Source organism: Gouania willdenowi, chromosome 17 (assembly GCF_900634775.1).
Source record: "Gouania willdenowi chromosome 17, fGouWil2.1, whole genome shotgun sequence".
NCBI lineage: Eukaryota > Metazoa > Chordata > Actinopteri > Blenniiformes > Gobiesocidae > Gouania > Gouania willdenowi.
In genome coordinates, this window is record NC_041060.1 from 17,252,075 (window position 1) to 17,275,118 (window position 23,044).

A 23,044-nucleotide genomic window follows, 5' to 3' on the forward strand; every position below is an offset into this window, starting at 1 on the left:
TGGTTTTTTAAATGCTTTATTGTTTTTAACTAATTAGCTAAACCAATACATATAACATAAACAAATTAAAATACTTAAAATATAAACTATAAACTATAAAATAAACTATACTTTGACAATTTCCCTCTGCCAACATCGGTTAACTATTGCAGTGTGTCGTTAGAGATCACCAGGTGCACCATGGGAAATTATTAAATTTCATCTAATTGGTCTAAAATCATTTTTGAAAAGGAATGAATCATTGTCCATAAACATACCATTGTGGTCCCCGTTCCAACGTCAGCTTCACAGCAGCTCCTGACCACAGCTGCAGGTCAGTGCGGAGAGGAGACCCCCACCACTGTAGATGGTGGGGGTCTCCCCACCATCTACAGAACAAAATTGAATGATATACATCTATTATATATTTATTTATTATTATATTATATTTATGTGTGTGTGTTTGCTATATAAACATAAGATTATGATTGTTAATTGTACTTTTTATGTGAAAGAAGCAATATGAAAGATCATAAAAACTATTTTCTTTGTGTTTATTTGATTCTTATTCAAAATACTGTAATAAGAATGGCCGTATATTGTTGGTGGCTATTTACTGTTTGTGGTGTGCCTTGGGATTTTTTTCAATAAAAAGATGTACCTTGGCTCACAAAAGGTTGAAAAACACTGTCCCATTGTTTGATAAAGGGATTATGATTTCTGCTTCTGAGCAAAAGAGCCAGTGCTTCGTCAAAGATTTACATCATTTATAGGACTGGTATTAAACCATTTACAAGCCCAAAGCAAGTTTAAACTGTAATACACCAAATATATATATTTTTTTAATTTATTATTTGACTTTTCCCTGAATCTTCTTGTCAGATAAACACACCCATCCATAAATATTTCAGCTTCAACCAAATGTAAAGTCAAAACTGTTAGAACACAATCCAATCACAAGGCTTGAGATGGCTTGTCTCTGTCTTCCTGTTTTTATAACTTCACAGTAGCGACCTGCTAACTGCCTGTCTGCTCTCGCTTTCTCACTCTTTAAATTCACATTTCCCTGCTTCACCCCCCCCCTCTCTATCATCTCCATCTCTCTCCTTTTCGTTGTACTTATTTAATTTCATGTCACGTTACGGTTACAGAGGAAAAAGTTAATTACACAGCATTTCAAATTATGAATTGTGATGTAGTTTAGCAACATATTGCCTCATTTCTCACAGCAGACTGAAGCTGAGATGAGACTTTTCACAGGTGCTTTGCAGGTATCACAGGGGCCATGTTCATCTGGATCTTTTACACGATACACATTATTTATTAACTTGATTTGCCTTTGTCTAAAGGCAGGTGACAGGTGAAGACCTTCATTCATTTCACAATGAAATTCAATTATGTATTTGATATACAGTATTCAAAGCTAAAATTTCCTCCTACATGTCCTACATTACAATTTCTTTAGCACATCCAATGACAGTTAAAGGGCCAGTATTGTTAAAAATTCCCTTTATAATGGTTTTGCTACAGTGCTATACATCCCTTTAGCCTCATTCAGAGGGCCAAAGCTGAAAAAGTTATGTTTCCTTCCCCCCCTTGTGATTCCACATTTTGTAAAACGTCAGCTCCAAACGGGCAAGCTGGATTTTTCTAGCAGTGTGACGTCACATTGCAGAGACTCCTCCTCCTGACAATCCTGGCTCCTCCTACTCTATATAAGAATGTGAGCTTCTTCCTCTCAGACTACCTCACAGGTACGACAAACATTAATTAACATTAATATACACTGAACAAAAAATATAAACGTAACATGTTTGTTTTTGCTCCCATTCAGAAATCCAAAACATTTTCTATATACACAAAATACCTATTTCTTTCAAACCGTGTACCCTTCGTTCTTTGGTTATTTCATTTTAAAACCAAATTAAAAAACAGAAAAAAATGATTGTTTTTTTGTTTTATTAATTTAAAACCAGAAACAGGAAAACAAAAAAAACAAACAAGCAGCATTTTTCTGTTTCTATTTGTGTGATATTTGGATATTTACGGGGAAACGAGGACGAGAGCGTCATGTTTTAATCTCACCACACAGAGGGGACACACAGACGGACTTTTATTCTGCTGCGTTTGATAAAAATTGATCTTGTACATGCACATGATATGTGGCACCAGAGGTGGTGTAATGAATCTACTGGTGCTCCTCGTTTCTTGTGATCCACTTCCGTGTGTTGACGGCTGCCGTTAGTGGTATTTATAATGTGCTAAATAAACATTTTACTGCCCTCAAATAAGCTGTAATTGTTTTTGCAAAAGTGTCAAATGGTAGAAGTTGCAGCATCTATTGTTCCTCACACCAGCCTCACAGTTGATAGTCAGTCACTAGTTTATTTGCATACCGCGAAACATAAACGTGAGCAGCTTTTTACGAGCTAAAACGTCCACACACTGAATGAAAACATGAGCGGAACCAAAACAACAGGCCTATTGTGTGTGGAGACCTGGGGAGGGAAACGGTGTGCAGCGGACTTCAGTTCTCGCTCTAATTTCCCCAATCACACAAACAGAACAAGTAAAAAAAAAATTTACAAAAACGCTGCTTATCTGGTTTTTGGTTTTTCTGTATTTCTGTTTTGGTTTTAAATCAGTAAAACAAAATAACCACACTGTTTATTTGGTATTTTGATTTGGTTTTAAAACAGAATAACCAAGGAACGAAGGGTACACAGATTTTTCTCAAATATTGTTCACAAATCTGTCTAAATCAGTTCGTGAGCACTTTTCCTTTGCAGAGATAATCCATCCCACCTCACATGTGTGGCATATCAAGATGCTGATTAAACAGCATGATCATTGCACAGGGGAGTATTTCATCAAAGTGTTCTTAATAGAGCCAGGCCCAAGGTTTAAACCTGGTTCAGCCAAGCTGTCCGTGACCATGCTGGCTTTTAGCATTCCATCAAACTCTTCTCAGCTTGGAGCTCCATGGCTGAGCCAAGCCAGTGGACAGTGCACGTCTTCATTAGACCCACGAGATCAATCACAGATTTAATGATTAGAGACGTGAGGGCACATGCGCTCCAGCATTTACTGATTAAACAGCCAATAGAAAACGGGACGTGACATCATCTGTTACTGAGCAGTGAGAAAAAAGTTGAACAAGTTTCTGTTTAACATTTTAAATGTAGTAAAAGGTTAAAGACGGTGTTATTTAGTCCATTTATCGAAGAGAACAACTGAAGATGTGATCACACTCTGATCATGTGAGTTTGATAAGTTTTTAACACCTGTCAGCGTTTAATAAAAGACGATGCTGTCCCTCACAATTAAATAGTACGTAATTTATGAGACTTGTGAGTGTTTTGATGAATAGTTTCTTGGACTTTGGCACTAAACATTAAATTCAAATGAATGTTGGGAGCAACTCAGCTGTGTGCAATGCTGGATGTCACATCCAACATTGCTCCCGGTGCAGGTGAGCTCGGGAGATGTGCGCACTGATCACTTCCCGAAAAGCGATACTGTTTATGGAGTTTATCAACGGGGAGTCTTAGTGCTCTGCTCTGTGACTGTACCTGAACAGCCCCTCCCTCTCTGTATATTTAGAGCTCTCTCATTATTAATCTCTGGATCCTCAATAAATTTGGACATATACCGTGCGGTAAACATGATTTTTGTGAGAAAAAGGTATTTTGTGTATATAGAAAAATGATTTAGTTCTTTGAGTTCAGCTCATGAAAAATGGGAGCAAAAACAAAAGTGTGCAGTATAGAATATATATTATACTTTATTGTCATATATGTAAAGCTACATACATGAAATGTGTTCTCTGCATTTAACCCCTCCCTGAGGAGCAGTGGGCAGCCACCTGGAGAAGTTCCATTTTTAGTATACGTTATATCACCTCGTATCGCCTTTGACAAGATCTGACGTGTTTGTGACCCAATGCGATGCAGCGGTTGGACAAAACAAATGATTATCACCTAAATGTGCTATTCTTGTGGTTAGCAGAGGTGAGGAGGAGAAGAAAGAGCAGCAACACTCCGGTGAATGTTTGAAACAGCTGATTGACTCCGCTGCTGCTGCTGTAATAAACACACACACACACACACACACACACCCTAAAGCAGCTTTTGTTGGACTCACAATCACAATAGCCACTTTTATAGCCATGTGTTTTACTGTAATGTGCAGTTCTTTTGGCTGAAAACAATAACAAGAATGTGTGGATAGCAAAAGAATATCGCTATGGTAATAAAGCTGTGGTGTGAGGTCTGTGTCTACAGACATGCCTCTTCATGCATATGCATATCCAAAACAGCCTGTTTTTAGAAGCGTCATTAAATTGACTTTTCGGAGGGCTACAACGCTTGAAAACAGGTGAGTTTGGGAAAATAAACCTCAAATACTATGTTGTTGGGGTTCTTAGAACAAATAGAGATGGGTGAAAAATAGTATAATACTGGACCTTTAACATTCCTTTCGTTTTACTGTATAAAGAAACATTTCCTGTGTAAAATAAGAACTTTAGTCATAGAAAAGGTGTCATTCATTTTTATTATGTTGTCTTAAAAAAACTGCACATGTCGGTTTTTCAATATCTGTGGCAAAACCAATATTGATGTGCACTGATATTACATTAATAATAATAAATTAATAATATTGCCCATCCTTACTTTATTTATTCTAAAAGATGGAATAATTATTCCCTTATTCTTTTGCCACTATTGTGGTATTGAGGATCCTATGTAATATATGGTGTTAGTTTAACCAAGACTTTAATCGTGACTTGCCTGTTACCATCTCGTCATAACAATCACTGACATCATACTTATAGATATATACACAGCTTTGGATCATGGCGACATTGTGTGTTCCCCATACTCCACATGGAGTTTAAGTTGTTTATAGTGCTCCTAAACATAAGAGCATATTTGTGATGAGATTGGGGGAACAGTAACCCCACTTTTGTCCAACCCTCACCATCTCTCTCACTCTCTCTCTCTCTCTCTCTCACTCCTTTCCCCGAGTCATTTACATTTATATTGAATTAGGATGCACGGTGAAGAGCTAGTGGAGGCAGCCAAGAATGATTATAATGGGAGATTACGGGCTGACTGCACCACCATTATGTCAAGTAATTACAAAAACAGAGAGAGAGAGAGAGAGAGAGAGAGAGAGAGAGAGAGAGAGAGAGAGAGAGAGAGAGAGAGGTGTGTGAACCGGTGGTGGGGGTGTGGCTGATGATGAGGCCCATGGATTCCCAGATGCTAGAATCTATTTCATTTAGGGAACTAATGTCTCCCTGATTTTCCCCTTCACTTATTCTACCTGTAAATATTACAGAGAACCAGACAAATCCCTTCCTGTTTTACATCTAATTTTTAATGGATCAAGATGTATTGAAGGAATATAATCAAGCACAGGCTTAAGGCAATTCAACAGTTCATCTTGATCCATTCCTAAGCTTCATTTGTCTTGGTCGATGTAGGATGCACTCAGGAGCATTTTATGGGTTAAACATAGTGTAAAGCCTATTAAAAGAGACCATCCATTATGCTTTACTTGTATGAATTAGTTGAAGTGACAGCGAGTAGAAGAACAAGAAAAAAATGGAGGGAAGTGTAGTCACCAGGGATGTATAGACAAGCTAAAAGGATATTACAGAGTGCACAAATCAAATACATTCGATACACTAATTTACAAATACACTAAACTGGACTCTTTTTCAAAAGCTGAAAACATCCATTAAACAAAAAAGGCTTGATTTAGACTTACTTACTTGGCATTATCTTCAATACATTTTAAATTGAAGGCCCACTCACTGTCGCTCTAGTCTCACAATCCATAACTTAAGTGTTTTTTCATCAGGTGTTTCTCTTGTCTTTGGTTTTTTTGTAATTTCTGATTGAAACAAGACAATATATGAAGTTATTGCTGTTGTTCAAGTAAAAAAAATAAGAAAATTATAAACCTTTACACCTTGAACTTAAGTGTTTGTGGCTTGCATGTTCTCCCTGGCTTTAAATACGGGCAGAATGATTACAACGCACCGCCACAACTGCGTTCAACCATTCACAAGAGCCATTCCCACGCATCACTTCCCCTGCCCCTCCCAGTCTGCACACACACCCCACATATCCCCACCGCCCGACTAGGGCCGAGGCAACATCCGGCTCAGCTCAGCTGTCACTGTAAATTATGACGTTATCAAGATATGCTGCCACGTATGCAGTGTGCGGACGCAGAACTTTGTCCATCAGGCTTTGAAATATGGCTGGAGCCTCGAACAACCCGAAAGGAAGTGTAACAAATTGGTGCAACCCGTATGTAGTGGAGAAAGCTGACTTTTCCTTAGACTCTGGAGATAAGGGAATCTGCCAGTAGCCCTTGGTTAAATCCAGTGTCGTAAAAAAACGAGCTGTACCCAGCCGGTCCAGGAGTTTGTTGACCAGGGGCATAGGATACGCATCAAAACGTGACACTTCATTCACCTTGCGGTAGTCCACACAGAAAGGCACGGACCCATCCTTCTTGGCAACAAGAACAATTGGGCTGCTCCATGCGCTGTGGGACTCTTCTATTACTCCCATTTCTAACATTGCAGCCAATTCATCCTGCACTATGTTACATTTGTGCTCAAGAAGCCTATAGGGCCAAGAATGTATCGTTACTCCAGGGTGTGTCTCTAATTTATGCTCAATGAGTGTTGTGCATTCAAGCAGGGGGAGAACACATCTGCAAACTCTGCCTGCAATTTACACACATCTGTTTTCTGTGATGGTGAGTATGGTCATTAAGGGGAAGGGAGGTCTGATAGTTATTTTTTCAGGCGGTTAAGGTGGTAGATCTGCAGAGCTCCGCCTCTGTCCGAGCGCTCAACCTCAAAATCTAGATCACCCACTTGCCGTGTGACCACAAGCAGCCCTTGCCACTTAGCAAGTAATTTAGCGTTAGATGTAGGGAGTAATACAAGCACTTCCACTGACCAACTGGTGCCATGTAGGTGGCAACAGTGCACCTTTGGATGAGAGATTAGCCGTGATGAGCAGAGGTCAGATGGAGAGGAAAAGAGTTGATCAAGGAGAAAATGGCGTAACAAGAAAAGACGGTGAAGCAGCGCACACTCACGCAGAGCATGTGTGGACCTAAGAGTGAGAGAAGATGATTAACAACCCGGGCCAAAGAGGTCAACTCGGCATGTGGGGAGGAGGAGGAAGTTGCGTGTGTGGGAACTAAGGGGGTTAGACTTAGAGGAAGGCCAAAACACAGTAACGAAACCATACAACTCTGACCCAGATCGCAAAATAGTAATAATTTTGCCATCAAAAGCCCGGTCTCAGTGTTTTATAGAAGGAAACCAATGTTCAGATGTTAGAGGTGTTCCTTAAGCAAAAAAAAATTTCCTTCAAAGTCACCGTCAGGTTTTTTCAGAAAAAACCTTTTTCTCAGCTTTTTGTCAGAAAACGGCCTTTTGTGTGAAACTTACCTATATTCAACTGCTGAATGCGGAGGAATGAAACAAACTGGAAACAACAACAAAAAAAAAAACAATTGGTGAAAGTAGAGAGTCTATTCTTTCAGAATCTGGTTTCAGATTTTAGATTGTCATAGTACAAAATATTCTGTGAGGGGGGTATCTGTTCTGAAAATGGCTGGCAGCCAATGAGTTCAGGTCCAGGACCCCCCGTGGCTTCCTGCCATATTGCACTCCCCTGCCCCTCTCAGTCTGCACACACACACACACACTCCACAGTATTCAATATTGTACTGTCTGTAAATATAAATACAGTAGTCTGGCTCTATAAAAAATAATCAGCCGTTAAAAGTTACATAACTAAATACTAAATAGAAATAACGTCAAGCTGAAATAACAAAAACATAGGCTAAAGGATTAAGTGTGTACAGAAGATCAAAATGACAAAACATTGAAATTGCTTTCAAATACCTAAAAAAAAAAAACAGAATGATTATTTTTCCAACAATTGTATTCACATGACTTGCTGAGACATTAATAGCCTCACAGAGATATTTTACAATTATATTCATAATAATTCACTCATTTATTTGAACAGACTTGATAAACCAGATTGCTGAGCTGTAACACCCTAATTGGGAAAATTTGGCATCCATCATTTGCATTTTTATAAAACTCTGAAATTCTTATTATTTTACTGTGTTGCCTTGACACAATAACTTCAAACTTCTTTAAAACTGTTGTAAAGTCAATTGTGACTGATTTGTTTCAGATAATTAACTGCTCATTCCAGTCAGGCACCGTACCAACATCCCTGATAGTACCTGCTGTGAAACCTCTGGTAAAAAAGAGAACACTGGATGCCTTTATACTGGCTAACTATAGACCAATCAGCAACCAAGGTCATTCCGAAGATGGTCTTCAACCAACTGAGTCAATTCTCAACCTTCAACAAAATATTTAATACATTTCAGGCAGGCTTTCATTCTCACCACAGCACGGAAACAGCTCTTATCAAAATGCTAAATGACATAAAGTTAAAAATTAATTCAGGAAAAGTGTCGGTTCTCATTCTATTGGATCTGCAAACATGGGTTGGACTACATGGATAAGTACTGCAATGGCTTCAGTCTTTCTTGAAGGAGCAAAGTTATTTTGTAAGCATTGGAAACTTTGAAACTGACAGATTACCAATGTCCTGTGGGGTTCCTCAGGGATCTGTTCTTGGACCCCTTTTGTTGAACTTTTATATGCTTCCTTTAGGTCAAATTTTACAGAGCTGTAAGGTTGATTATCAGAGCTACGCAGATGACACACAACTATATCTATCACTGAACCCAGATGACTATGGTCCCATTGAGGTGTTGTGTGACTGCTTAGAAAAAGTAAACTGCTGGATAAGTGAAATATTCCTTCAACTAAACCATGACAAGATGAAGGTGATTGTCATTGGTAACAGGGAAAAGAGGACTGCTGTCAGCAATTATCTTGAGTCTCGATTTTTAAAAGCTAAAGACCAAGTCAAAAACCTTGGTGTTCTGTCTTCTGACAGGAATCCCCCAAAAGAGCATCAAACAGCTACAGCTGGTTCAGAACGCTGCAGCTTGTGTCTTAACCAGAACAAAGAGGTCAGAACACATCACTCCAGTTTTAAAGTCTTTAAACTGGCTCCCAGTCAGCCTCAGAATAGACTTTAAAGTTCTGCTGCTGGTGCATAAATCTATGAATGGGTTTGGTCTAGAATACATCAGTGGGATGTTAGTCAGGTATGAACCCAGCAGGTCTCTCACATCTATGGACACAGGTCAGATAGTGGAGTCCAGAGTTTACAGCAAACATGGTGATACTGCTTTTAGTTGTTATGCTGCATAGAAGTTGCACAAACCCTTTTAAATCCAAGTTAAAGGCACTCTTTTTCTCTACTGCTTATGACTGAGGGACATTTTTAATCACGATATTGCTAATTTTGCATGTTTTATTGGTGGTTTTAATGTTTTATTGATTTTTAAACTGTTAAATGTTTTTTTGTTGCACTTTTTAATCATGTAAAGCACATTTAATTGTCTTGTGTATGAAATGCCTATACAAATAAATTTGCCTTGCCTTGTAAGTTAACAGCCTTGGAATCAGATCGTGCGTTATACTGGAGAACAGCTTCACCTAGTGTCTGACTGGTGCTAGTGACTCTGCTCTGGGGTGAATTTAAAAGATTTATGAAAAAAAAAATAAAAAAAAATACATATGCGTTGAAGCAATACATGGATAGATTAACAATGTATTATTTGAAGTGTATAATAATAATAACTATTAAAATAATTACAATTATAATAATAATCATAAAATCAAGAGTAATAAAAGCAAATAAAACAGTAGTTGAAGGATATAAAGATCAATACAGAGAACTACAGGCTATGTTTTGTTTTTGTTTTTGTTTTGTTTTTTTAAATGAAGATCTTAAGGGTTTTCCAAAAAGGAGGTTCAACAAACAACCAAAAATGTAACCTCCCCCCCAAAAAAAAACTTTGTAGCCAATATTAACAATATTAGGAATCAAATGAACAAAAGCAACAACAAAAATCTATTATTATAATTTATATTTATTTTTCCAGCAGAAGATGGATGGATATACTGGTATTTACTTTTTCAAATAAAAAGTGTAATTAATGATATGCAGTGATTCTTATCAAACAATCTTGAATACAAATGTACGCAGGTAAACTAGCTGTTTACACTAATCTTTAAAACGAATTTACGTTAGGAAAAAATACTATTTATGGAAGTATATAAATATAGATTGTATATACACACATACATATGACGGTGTACTGTATAAATATTGTAAATCAATGCAGTTATTGACGACAAACAAGCCTTTTCAAACTTTCAACACAACGAGTTTTTCTTTATGGAATACCTCAGGGAAATATAACTGAAAGTCCCTAGTCACAATACCTGTTTTTAATGTGCATTTTAAAATGGAGAATAGATATCAACTTTTAACAGTGCAGGAATAAGAGCAGTATAATCATGTGGAGTAAAAAAGTTGCGAATGAACAATATTTATCAAGAATCTTATTCTGAAGTTCCAAATGATCTTCACCGGAAGTAAACATATCGGCCATGTGACTTCCGTCCCTTCCAGTAGTGTTTATCAGCTGTAACTTACCAGTGTTTGGTGCTGTGTGAAAGTAAACTATATATTTATATCTGTATATATCGTTTGGAGCCATGAGTGCAGTCATTCCGCGGATAGAGCAGCTGTCTGCCCGGGTGGTCCGTGTTTTGGGCTGTAACCCTGGAGCCATGACACTACAGGGAACCAACACCTACCTGGTCGGTACGGGGGAAAGGTGAGCCCCGGTGATCGTAAAGTTAAACAGTTACTGTAACACAACAACACACGCGCTTATGAGACGTGTTTCCTGTGAAAGGTAACATGGTTTTGTTTGTGACGTGTGTGAGCCACATAACATTAAGCATTGAGTCCTGAACCAGCTTTGGTGATTTTATTTAATAAAATAAATTACTGACTAAAATTATATAATTTTAAATTGAATTTATTTTATGAAGTAAAAGCGTGGTTATCTCTCAAACTCATTTTTTTCTTTGTCATTTTTCCCCCCTAAAATATTATATCGATTCGTAACAGATCGTGAACACTGTATATCGTCCCACCCTATTCAATAGTACTAATGTGTTGGAATTAAAAGAAAAATGACTTGCAAGACTGAATACACTAGAATAGTGGTCCTTAACCTTCTTTCGGGTCGTGACCCCATTTTAATGACACATTTCTGGCGACACCAGAGACATTTTTTTCTCTAAATTTCGTTTTTTGATCATATTTGTTCTACTGTGTTACAAATACAGAGTAGTAAGGATCAGTGCTAAAAGTGACAATATGCACCAGCTCAGTTTATACTGCATTCTATTTGAACCAGATTTATAATTGAGAAAGTGTAAGTACAGTATACAGTTATTTGAGATTGTGTGTGGTGTTGGCAAAAGAATAATTAATATTTAAGCACTTTAAGTTTACTGCCTCTTCCTGGACTCTGTCTGTTTCTGTGATGTTTTGTATTGTTTTTGTGCAAAATAGATTAAAAATGTAATAAAATAAATTCAATTTCAAATTATATAATTTTAGTCAGTAATTTATTTTATTAAATAAAATAACCAAAGCTGGTTCAGGACTCAATGCTTAATGCTTAAATCATGTCATCATCATGCCATTTTTCCAAAAATATTCCTATATGTGCATCAACTTTGCATAACATGTTTTAAGATAAAAGTTTAAGATATGGACACCATCGATGGTATATCTTAGACGTTTTTATATTGTGATATCTTATCTCACAATATATCTTCCAACTCTTAATATACAATGAATAAACAGCCTCTACTGATCAGAATTACATTTGCTGCCTTAAAATATATAATTAACAGTTCCCCCTGTCACTTTTGGACTGAAATTGTGTTTTATAACGTAATCATTAAATTAAATGAAATTAAGAAGTTGAAAAAATTATAATTTCACCATTTTCAAAATGTTTTCACCTGATCCTTTTCATCATCGTCCATATGTGTCTCTTACTCTATGAAAAGATTGTATAAACCACCATCTTGTCACATTAATCTTAACATAATTACAATCACTTGCACTTTATTAGGCCAGGCTACCGGACTCAAAACACCACTCTGTTCTTCTTGTGTACACTAGTTAAAATCGCTATTCCTCTGTTATTCGTGAGCGGATTGGGCTGAAATTTGGTAGGTATAATTTATGGATGTGTACGCATCAAAGCTCTGAGCCCGATTTTTGATTTAGGGCCCAAGGGGTCCCAAAAGAAAAGAAAAAAAACGAAAGTCGATTTCTCATATATTTGCAAGTCAACATTACGACGGTTGGTGCTACCAATTCATTGGCACATACCAATATATAAATGGGGCCCATTACCCCGTACATGTCACGGGGGCACGAGGGGCTCCATTTTTCAAATGACTACTCCTCTGTAAGTTCTACTTAGATCGGAATGCAGTTTGGTATGAACACTCTATGAATTAATATGATAGGACACTTGGAGCCCTTTTTTTTAGAATGGGTCCCTGGGGCCCACCCCCAAATTCATGGGAACATTAGTGGTGTGACACATCGTTTTAAAGGTAATTCAACGTAGATTACGATTATGCCTTGCACCATTCAATTAGGGGCCCACCCCCTTTTTTTTGGTAATTTTCATTAAAGTCGTTTTCTCATTTAGTTGTGAGTAAAATATTGCGACAATTGACATTGACGTCATTGACACATACCAATATATGAATGGGGCCCATTACCAGGGTTCCCCCGGGGGCCCCATTTGTCAAATGACTACTCCTCCATCAATGCTCGTTGAATCGAGCAGTAATTTCACATGGATATTCTATGAGCGGATGTCAACAGCGTCTAGGAGACCTTTTCCGGTAATTTCTAAATTTATCGTAAAATAGTCTTGTGATATATCGTTTTAAAGGCAATTCAATGTAGATTACGATTTTATGTTGCACAATTTCACTTGTTTTACTTGGTGGAACCGAGTCATTTCACTGAATTATTGGGAGGGTGGTACGTGCTACTCCGCACGGGCTCGGCTGTAGTTCAGCAGAGCTTGTTTTCAATTAGATAAAGTCTATTATTATTTTTACATAGTGCAATTACATTTTATTGTGTTAATAATCCGTGGGATCCTCAGTGTGGAGTTACAGAGACTCAGCGGCTCTGTCTCCACCCTTTTCTCTGCACACACCCAACACAGCATAACGTGGATGGCTGTTCATCATAGGAATGGGATCCACACAAGGTTCCTGCTGCTTAACAGAAGGTTTTCCTTGCCGCCATGATGAATTCATGTTGGGTGTGGGATACATATGTATGTGTATATACGTATATATGCATATGTGTGTATCCATAAAATGAAGAGTCCGTCCTTAAGACTGCTCTACTGTAAAGTGCCTTGAGATACCATTGGTTATGATTTGGCGCTATACAAATAAAGATTGATTGATTGATTGATTGATTGATTAATAGTGTCAATTTTTAAGTCTTGCTCTTTATTGTTTCTTCCTGTACCACTACATATGTCTTATCTTATCTTAATCTCAACTGTCCTACTGACACGCAACCTAACCAAAGTCCCTCTTGTTCTGCTTTTACCATTAAAACTATATATTAATTCATAATTCTTTGCTTTGCTGCTGCGTGACTTTTTATGTGTGTGTCCCTGTTGCACCTTAATGACAAAAAACCTCCTGTCAAAGTGCAAACATACTGTACTTAATAATACGCTAAATCTGATTTTTTATCAGGGTTATGTTAATTTGAAAATTCTCTTCCAGAAGTGCAGTCCGGGATTCACTACAAGTTAGTCAATTATCTGACCGTAACCATGAGTTAAAGACATCCAATCAAACAGCAATGAAAACTCCATGGAATCTAAGCCATTATTAACCGTAGGATCGACAAAAGTCCAGATGTTGACTCCAAATTACAGCTGTCTTACCTTCATTTTGTTGTAATCCATTTCTCTTTCAAGACGTGTGCTGATAGACACCGGGGAGCCTTCTGTACCTGAATATATCAGCAACCTGAAACACGCACTAAAGCAGTTTAACACCAGCATTCAGGAGATCATCGTCACCCACTGGCATCTGGACCACACGGGTGGAGTGGAGGACATCTGCAGGGACATCACAGGTAAGGGCTGCACCACTGTTCTGTTCCATTACTAAAATGAATGGCTTAGATTTTCAATCAGGTGGATAAGAATGATGAGATAATAGTGTTTATTTGTTTTTTGTTTCTCTGCTGCAGGTTCTGAAGTCCGTGTCAGTAAACTTCCTCGCTCCAATCAAAGTGAAGCAATGGCTGAAAACAAAAGCTACACTTACCTTAAGGATGGAGACGTGATTCAGACAGAGGGAGCAACTCTAAAGTTAGTATTGAAAAATATGTATATAAATTATGGAAGATGATAGAAAAAATACAAAATTGATTGGATTCAGTTTTTAGTCCCTAAGAAATGACTAAATATTTTGTTATGTGTTGATTTCCCAGAGTTCTTTTCACCCCAGGCCACACTGATGACCATATTGCTTTGCTTCTGGAGGAAGAACGGACACTTTTCTCTGGAGACTGCATCCTGGGTGAAGGCACGGCTGTGTTTGAGGATCTCTATGACTACATTAGGTCATTGCATATCCTGCTGGACTCTAAGGCGGACCTTATTTACCCCGGTCAGTGCATTCTTAATGTCTGATTAACTGCTTACATAGAAAGCCTGTGTCAGTCCCTTTTAATAATAATTGCCATTCTTACACATTGATTTACATATCTAAAGTGTAAGTATATATATATATATATTGCGTTTGCATGTCTTCTACTCTTCTAGGTATTCTACCGCCCTCTACCCTGTGACAGAAGTTGAATGAATCTTCCAGTGTTCAATAGTAATAGAATTTCGAATAGAAAGAGTTTGAAAATGATAAATATTAGGGCTGGGATGATAGACAGTTCAAAATATGATATGATAGACAATAATGTGCTCCCGATACGGATACAACACAATATATTTTGGAAAGATGAAAAATCACCATGCATGTATTAGACTTTAAACTCATCGGCATACTTACTTACATTAATTATAACCTTTTCAACTCAATAAGAATATATATATAAAATACAATAACATAAACAAGACATTTTTGAATTGCAGAAAGAGCCACTGTCAATAGAACAATAGAAGCAAAAACCAAATCTTTTAAACAAACTTGAACAGTCTACGCAGCCAAGATTTACGATATGGACATGGTATTTTTTTAAAAACAATATTAGCATGTCTATATTTTCTGGCAGCAATTGAGACATTTTAAATATCGACTATGGCCATGTTCGAAATGTCATACTAAAGTACTACTCATACTAAGTCTGACGTCATAATGAGTATGTAGTGTGTTCACATTAGATAGATAGTATGGAAAGATTGAGTATGCAAGAAATACCCGACTGAATACTATAATGATGCATTGCGAGCGGAACGTAAAATTGTCCTTAGAGCGGCTTCAAGCCTTAAGTCAAACACCTTCTTTTTGAAACAAAAGCATCTCTTATTGTCTTCCATCAGTTTTTTTTACACTTTTTTAATTAGGGCTCTTGTTTTAAAGTTAACCGAAGGTTTTGTCAGTAGCACAATGAAATGAATCTCTGAAATGTCAGCATAAAATGTGTTTCCGCGAGTTGATGCCTCAGTGTGCTTCAGGTTTTTGTTGTTGTAAGTTCGAAATGCATCTTGGGAAACTTGGAAGTATACTTCAGTGTGAACCGTCATCAACTTAATCATACTTATAGCATGTATATTGTTGACAGTATATACTTATTTAGTTTGTAGTGTATAGTACGTTAGTGAGCCATTTAGATCACTTTGAAATAAAGAAAATATTATGGGGGAAATTTTTTATTCCCATTGTCTAAAAAATGGGGGCATTTTAAAAATGTTTGTGGGCCATTGAAAAAATGTAGTTAGAGCTTTGATATTTTTATAGATTAAAATGCACAAATATAGGAAAAGCTCACGCTTTCTTTTTCACAGAAGTTTGCAAGTACTGTATGGTAGCTATTACATAAAGAAGAAGACAGATGTAGGGAAACTAAGGGTTTATTTTGCTCTGAACAGCCTGTAAATAGTACATAAAAAAAACCTTAAAAACAAACAGATGTATAATAGAAGTTTAATAGACCTGCAGTTTCTAAAGGTATATATATACTGTACATTATGTCTGGAGAATACTGTTGTTGTCAAAAAAACTTGAAGGCAATTTTGGCCCATGGAACAAGGTTTTTGTGGGCATTTTTGGCTAAATTGAGGGCAAAATGGCTCGCACGTCTGCCTCACAGCAAGAAGGTCCTGGGTTCAAGCCCTGGGGTGGACACTTGGGTCCTTTCCGTGTGGGGTTTGCATGTTCTAATTTCCCCATGGGTTTCCTCTCGGTACTCCAGCTTCCTTCCACAATCCAAAAACTTGACTGTTTGGTTGATTGGAGTCTCTGAATTGTTCACTGGAAAGTTATGCTTCAACCAGTCACCTTCGCGAGGTCATGATACTATCGACAATAGATGTTGTGACATTTTAATATCGCAATATGTTGTGCACCTTTAATAAATATGTTTGGGGTGGTGTGTAGCTCAGTGGGTTGAGCGCCCGCCCCATGTACGGAGGCTGTAGCTCCTCACCTGCAGCCGGCCCCGGGTTCGATTCCCGGCTTGGGACCCTTTGCTGCGTGTCATTCCCTGCTCTCTCTGATCCCTTTCCTGTCGAGCAACTGTCATATAAAGGCCACTAGAGCCCAAAAAATCCTTTAAAAAAAAAAAAATAAATAAATAAATAAATATGTTCTCAATACTCGACCAAAACATCTGTTATTAAAAAAAAAAAAAGAATAAGCTGATAAAACTTCCCCACTGTTCTTTGTGCAGGTCATGGTCCAGTGGTGCAGGATGCTGCCTCTAAGATCAAATATTACATCAGCCACAGGGAACAAAGAGAACAACAGATCCTGGCAGCCATTCAGGACAGAGCTGGAAAACCTTTCTCCTCTATGGAGCTGGTCAAGATTGTCTACAAGGTTGTTATTGCCTCTGTTAATTTTAAACTTAACTAACTGGTGTAAAAATGTTAATGCCATGGGTGTCACAGGTGGACAAAGTACTTAACTTCAGATACTCTTTGTCAAAATCTACTCCAATACAAGTAAAAGTTACATGTTTATATTACTCTACTATGCTGTAATGTTTAATGAACTACCATAACATTTAGGTTTGCATTTAATAAACCAACTAAATCACCATTATTCAAAGAAATAAACAAAGAGCAGTTCAATACTCCACATTACACAAATAAAGATCAGTCTTGGTTTCGAAAAAGTACTTTGTAACGAGGGCATCCAAATTGTAAAAAAGTCCAATATTTGTCATGCAACTATAGTAGATTGAAAGTAATCTGTATCCCCCCAAAAATAATACTCAAGTAAAGTACAGAAACTTGTAAATAATACTTACTTACAGTACTTAGGTACATTTACTGTCAAATGACAGAGTAAACCTTGATGTTTAACTAGTGTTTGAATTACAGAGGTCATCTGATATAGTACTAGTCAGGGTGAGTAAATGAGAGCAAAAAACAATCACTGTTACAGTTTTCACTTCTGATACGATATCAGCACAAATCATACATACTTTACTTATTTTGTAGTGTGGAATGTTAGAAAAGGCTTGATCAAGTGATGTTACTCAAACAGAGAACAATAGTCAACAATTCAAGTTCACTTCAGTTATTTTTTTACTGTCAGTATATGGTGGGAACAACTGAGGGCGGGGACAAAAACAACAAAAACTTATCGGAGCGCTTTAGATGCTGTCCGATAAAATCTGATATTTGTTTTCTAGCTGATATCGGACCGATATCCGATATCAATATCGGATCGTGACACCCCTAGTTAGTGTTGAACTGAATCCGTGGTCAAGTCGAACATTATTTCAAACGCACTTTCATAGACATGACAACAGCCTCAACAAAAGTATACATGCTGTACTAGCACTGGTGCATTGTTCCACCGTTGAAAAACACAATTGACGTACAGTATATTAGTGATGTAACGATTAATCATAAGGCAGTTAAAAATTGATTCATAGGTATCACCGTTCATATCGATTATCTGAAAATTGAATCGCAGTACTTTTTTTTAAACAGCAGAGGGCGCTATATATTTATCCTCTTGTCCAGAAGCGGAGGCGGCGGGTGGAATCTGCTACTACTTTCTTTCTGGCCGCCTTCTACTTTTAAACATGTTCATAAATGATTCCTTACCCCTTTAGCACCGAAAGAATATCTGTAATATTACGTAAATATCTGTAAAAGTCACGTTTTTCTATTAAGTCCAATTGTTAAGACACAAAATACATTTTCAGTTGTACTTCTGAAAAGAAAAAGAACTATTATGCAGTTTTGCATTGTTTAATATAGAACCACAATTTAAATTAATAGGCTTCTTCTTCATTTGTATTATTCCTTTATTTATTTGACTCAAGATTTATTTTTAGTTAAATTGCATTGTTTTGAATAGTTTATCAAGGGATTCTTTTGACAATGAAAAATAAAAGGAAAATAGTACAGTATTTTCTAGTTTTTTTCCCAAAAAATATAAAGAAATATTTTTCAGTCATCATTTGTCTACAGTTCCATTTTGTAAAATAAATCGGGAATCGAATCGTATCGGGAGTTGAGTGAATTGTTACATCCCTAGTATATATATATATCAATGGCAGCAAGCGTTTGTATTTGAAATGACATAAATATGCGTCAATGGCAGTGAATGAGTTAAGTGAGTCTAAAAGGTCATCCAAGAACAAAACAGTAGTAAGAAACATGCATAATAAATAAAATTATTTGATAAAATGTAATGGAACTTGTTTGGAAAAATGTTGACAGATTTTCAATCTTCATGGGGCATGAATAGAAAAACCAGCTTTACTTGGTTTAGTATCACAGATGGTAGAAAGAGTTGAGATTTACTCAATGATTGGTTTCCTAAATGTGTCAGACCAGAGTTTCTGTTGAGTCAGCAGCTTGACTCAACAGAAACTGTTGAGATCCACGGGCAGGACCTCTGCCTGTGGATCAGAGAGTTCCTGCTGGTTGATATTTAACTTGCACACATTCTATGCACTGAAGAAGGAGGCCACTGTGTGCTTCATGACCCAATTGTTAAATATTGGTCACCATCGCAGAGCCCTGACCACTTGTGCACTGTGCCTAAAATTCTGGTGTAATTTATTAGAGCATTTCATTAGTGGATATTTAATTTAAGCAAATTCTCTCACATGCCCTGATTGACCCACAGCAACAATACAAATACGAATGAGGCCAAACTGTTACAAATGGTTGTTTGTGCATCTGCTGATGCATTGCTCACTGAAACAGTTCTACGTTTTCTAACCTTCTGAATGGAACAGACTGGAAATGAGTCAGTTAGAAATGCTGGAGCCAACTTTGAACATTGGGAGAAAGATTAACTTGAGAAATATAATCTCTTAAATAATAAAGAAAAGGCCAAAGTGATGAATGGATGCCTGAGGTAAGAAATGGATTTGTCTGTCAAATGTTATCCAAGTGTAATAACTAAATATGGAAGTGGATAAATACTTCCAAATCAGTCATACTATTTTTTTCTTCTTCTAATCTGATTCTGCACAGTCTGTGATGAAGCCTTTAAATCACATTTTATTCTACATCTTGCTTTCTCTTATTTTCTAGGACACTCCTGAGCACTTGCATCAAGCAGCAAATGTGAACCTGGTCCACCACCTAAAGAAACTAGAAAAAGAAGGAAAGATCTGCTCTGGTGCGTCCTCTCAGAATCACTCATTTTTTTAAAAAAACTGTTCCAAGATAAGTTTAAATTATTTTTGTATAAAGTAGTGTTACTGTTATGTAATCCTGAAAGGCCCACTTGATGTATAAATGCTTTACTGTTTTCTTCCAGTGAATGACTCTCTACATGCCAGCAAATGGAAAAGTAACCTCTAATGTCCACTGGCTGATGCTAAACTGGACTCACTTTGCCCAGAAGACTGGCAAACCCAATCGTCCCTGAATGTTTCAATGTTTATTGTGAAAGGAAACGCTGCTGCTTTGTATGTTTTATATTTCCAAATGAACAAATCCTCTAAAAGGACTCGGCTTAAGTTTGTTCTGAGGGTGTGGTGAGTTATTAATGCTATTTAAAGTTTGGATGGCGAAAAATACAAAAGTAAGATTTTAGACATGATCTAATGTCACTTACTGGTGTCTGTTAAATGTCACAGAAACGCAAATGTATTATTATAAAACAGGGCAACTCGGTGGATCAAGAGTTAATAATGCAGCTAAACTGTTTTTTCAAAGTAAAAACTTCAATCCAGAACCAAGCCTTTCTGGTTTTCTCCCATTAGCATTGTTAATGAGGTGCCTGTGTAAGTGCCTGCATGGAAGTAAACCTTCAAGTTGGAATATTTACTTTAACCTCAACACTAAGTTTTAGGCTTGTTGTATGGAAGGTTACAAGTCTGCATTCAATGTACTGTGCTGTGGCAACAAACACTAGCATACGTGAATCAATGGATGCTTGCTTGGGGAGAACATGCAAACTCATGCAAAGGCTAAGATTTGGGTTGAACCAACAAACCCCTAAATCACAGCCAAATGTTTTTGAATACTGTACCATGCAGATTCATTCTTATAGATCTAAAATACAAACACGTTTAATAGTAGTTAGGTTTAAGTCGGGGCATGGATTAATTATTCTTATTATTAATTGTTTTGTTTTTTTATAATCTACATTTATTTCCTCGACCAACAAAACAATTAAAAGGTGGAATTCCTTTTTCCTGTAATCACTCACTTGTGATTTAACCAGACCTTTAAATTCTCAATTAACATTTCAATATCTGCTAGGGAAACTCTTTTAAAGTAGAAGTTCGATCTTATGTTGTAATTGTAGTTGTCATGGAAATACAATAAAAACTGTTAACTACAGTTTAATTAAAGGCATCACTGGGGAATTCTGTTTTACACACGTAGGTAACAATTATCAAAATATGTTTGATATCAATTTTTCCTCTCAGTTCTCTTGAGGATCATTTTACCATTTTAAAAATTTAAATAATAATACCAATATTTTTCATTGATTTGAAAGCCTAACAAGGAAACCAAGAGATGAGAAACAAATTAGATGATAGATAATGGGTTTTTTTGTGTGTAATTTACAGCTGATTTAAGACATGGGACAAACTGCTCCGTTATCATTAGAGATGCAGTGATTGTGATTGATTGTAATTGAACTTTAGTAATTGAGAACATAATTGTAGTTGACTTACAGGGGAAAAATTATTGTAATTTTAAGTGTTATTGGATAAAAAATGCTGGTCATCATAATCATAATTGAACATGGATAATTGAAGACAAAATTGTAATTGAAAAATGTAATTGAGCCCAACCCTGGTTGGATTAGATGTAGAAAGCATCTGCCTGTGGAAGTGAGAGACTGTGATGAGCTGGGAAAGCTGCTGACTCAACAGAAACTCTGGTCTGACACATTTAGGAATTGAGTATTGAGACATTTAGTAAATCTCTACTCTTTCTACCTTTTCTACCACCTGCTGGCAACCACTAGATGGCCTCACTGGCTCATTGACTTGGTTCTTTACTCCGAAGTTACAGGTGCATTCTGGGGATAAAGAATGGAAAGTTTCCTCATTGAAGGAGGATTATTTTTGTTTCTTTTTGCCACACATACTCTACATCTGAATAGACGTATGAAATGCCTCTCTTTCATTTATGCTTAGTAACAGTGAAAAATATTTTTTTAATTCCATATAACCCACATTTATTCTAGGCTACCTACTCAGTTTTACTTGTAGTACATATTAATGATTTATCTTTCTATATCCCATCTACACACTGTTAAACAATAGTAGAAACTAAAAAAAAATAAGTGTTGACCGGCCTTGACTGGCACTTTCCAACTAAAAGTTTGTTTTTGCGCCAATTTTTTTTAGTATAGCCAAAAATGTCTGAAGTTTGAAATAATGTATGTGATTTGTAGTTGTTACGCTGACATGTTTTATGATTCGTTGCCGCTCTTACACTTTATAATAAAGTTAATATTTGATATTTTCAGAAAGAATAAATCGATTTGCTGATATATCGCAATATTTAACTGCACGAATATCGTATAGATCCAAAATATTGTCCAAATCGATTTTTTTAATTAGGTTTTTTTTAAAACAAAATATCAGAATCTGTTGTAGAAGCAAAAGTTCAATTTTTTTGAAAAATGTATTTTGACAGTTGGATAAACATACCACTTGTTTTCGATATTGGTACTTAAATTACAGTTAGTTACCATTTAAAAAAGTTTATTTTATATATAAAATGAAATGTATTTCATACCATTTTGTACTTGTAAAAGTGAAATTTGTAATTATTGATATCACGATATATCGCAATGTTTTTCGTATTGTTTAGTATCGGGATATATTGTATCATGACATGCAAATCGTGAATCGTATCATCAGATTCATGGCAATGCACACATCTAATAACAATAGCATTCTTGTGATAAATCACGTGATCAATCATTTGATTTGTTTGCAACATCCACCATCTATCCATGTTTATACACGCTTATCTTGTGTAGAGTCAATAAGCATAAAGATTGCACCCTGAACTGTTGGAGGGTCAGTACCAGAGCTTATGATGCACATTTATTTCTACAGTTGCCAAATACGGAGCAGTTTGATTTCAAGTGAGTCACAGATTTTATGTGGGTAAACGAGTGATTTCAACATTATCGTGGCCTAGTTTATACTTCTACTTATACATAAAATACAAAATATGTAAGAAACAGACAATATTTTTAATGTCCTAAATTTGTATTTAATTAAGGGAAATATGACGTTATACTTTGAGGAAAAGTTTTTTCAACTGTATAACATTAAAAATGACTGCAATCGTGCGGTATATG

The 23,044-nt window shown here is 36.5% G+C and overlaps 1 protein-coding gene across 1 annotated transcript; it reads left to right on the forward strand.

The window, feature by feature from the left end:
- The first annotated feature begins 10,564 nt into the window (after positions 1-10,564).
- On the forward strand, positions 10,565-20,443 carry lactb2 (lactamase, beta 2). Its single transcript, XM_028472530.1, has 7 exons — positions 10,565-10,803; positions 14,023-14,183; positions 14,301-14,421; positions 14,544-14,722; positions 16,959-17,107; positions 19,795-19,882; positions 20,024-20,443. Exons 1-7 carry the CDS (start codon positions 10,682-10,684, stop codon positions 20,065-20,067), a joined length of 864 nt encoding a protein of 287 aa, XP_028328331.1. The 5' UTR covers positions 10,565-10,681; the 3' UTR covers positions 20,068-20,443.
- Positions 20,444-23,044: the final 2,601 nt, after the last annotated feature.

Bases quoted from the DNA above. Each gene is read 5' to 3' on its own strand.
- lactb2 (XM_028472530.1), top strand. From the start codon at position 10,682: ATGAGTGCAGTCATTCCGCGGATAGAGCAGCTGTCTGCCCGGGTGGTC. The intron at 17,108-19,794 runs GTTGTTATTGCC...CTTATTTTCTAG, and splicing joins TGGTCAAGATTGTCTACAAG to GACACTCCTGAGCACTTGCA. The intron at 19,883-20,023 runs GTGCGTCCTCTC...GTTTTCTTCCAG, and splicing joins AGAAGGAAAGATCTGCTCTG to TGAATGACTCTCTACATGCC.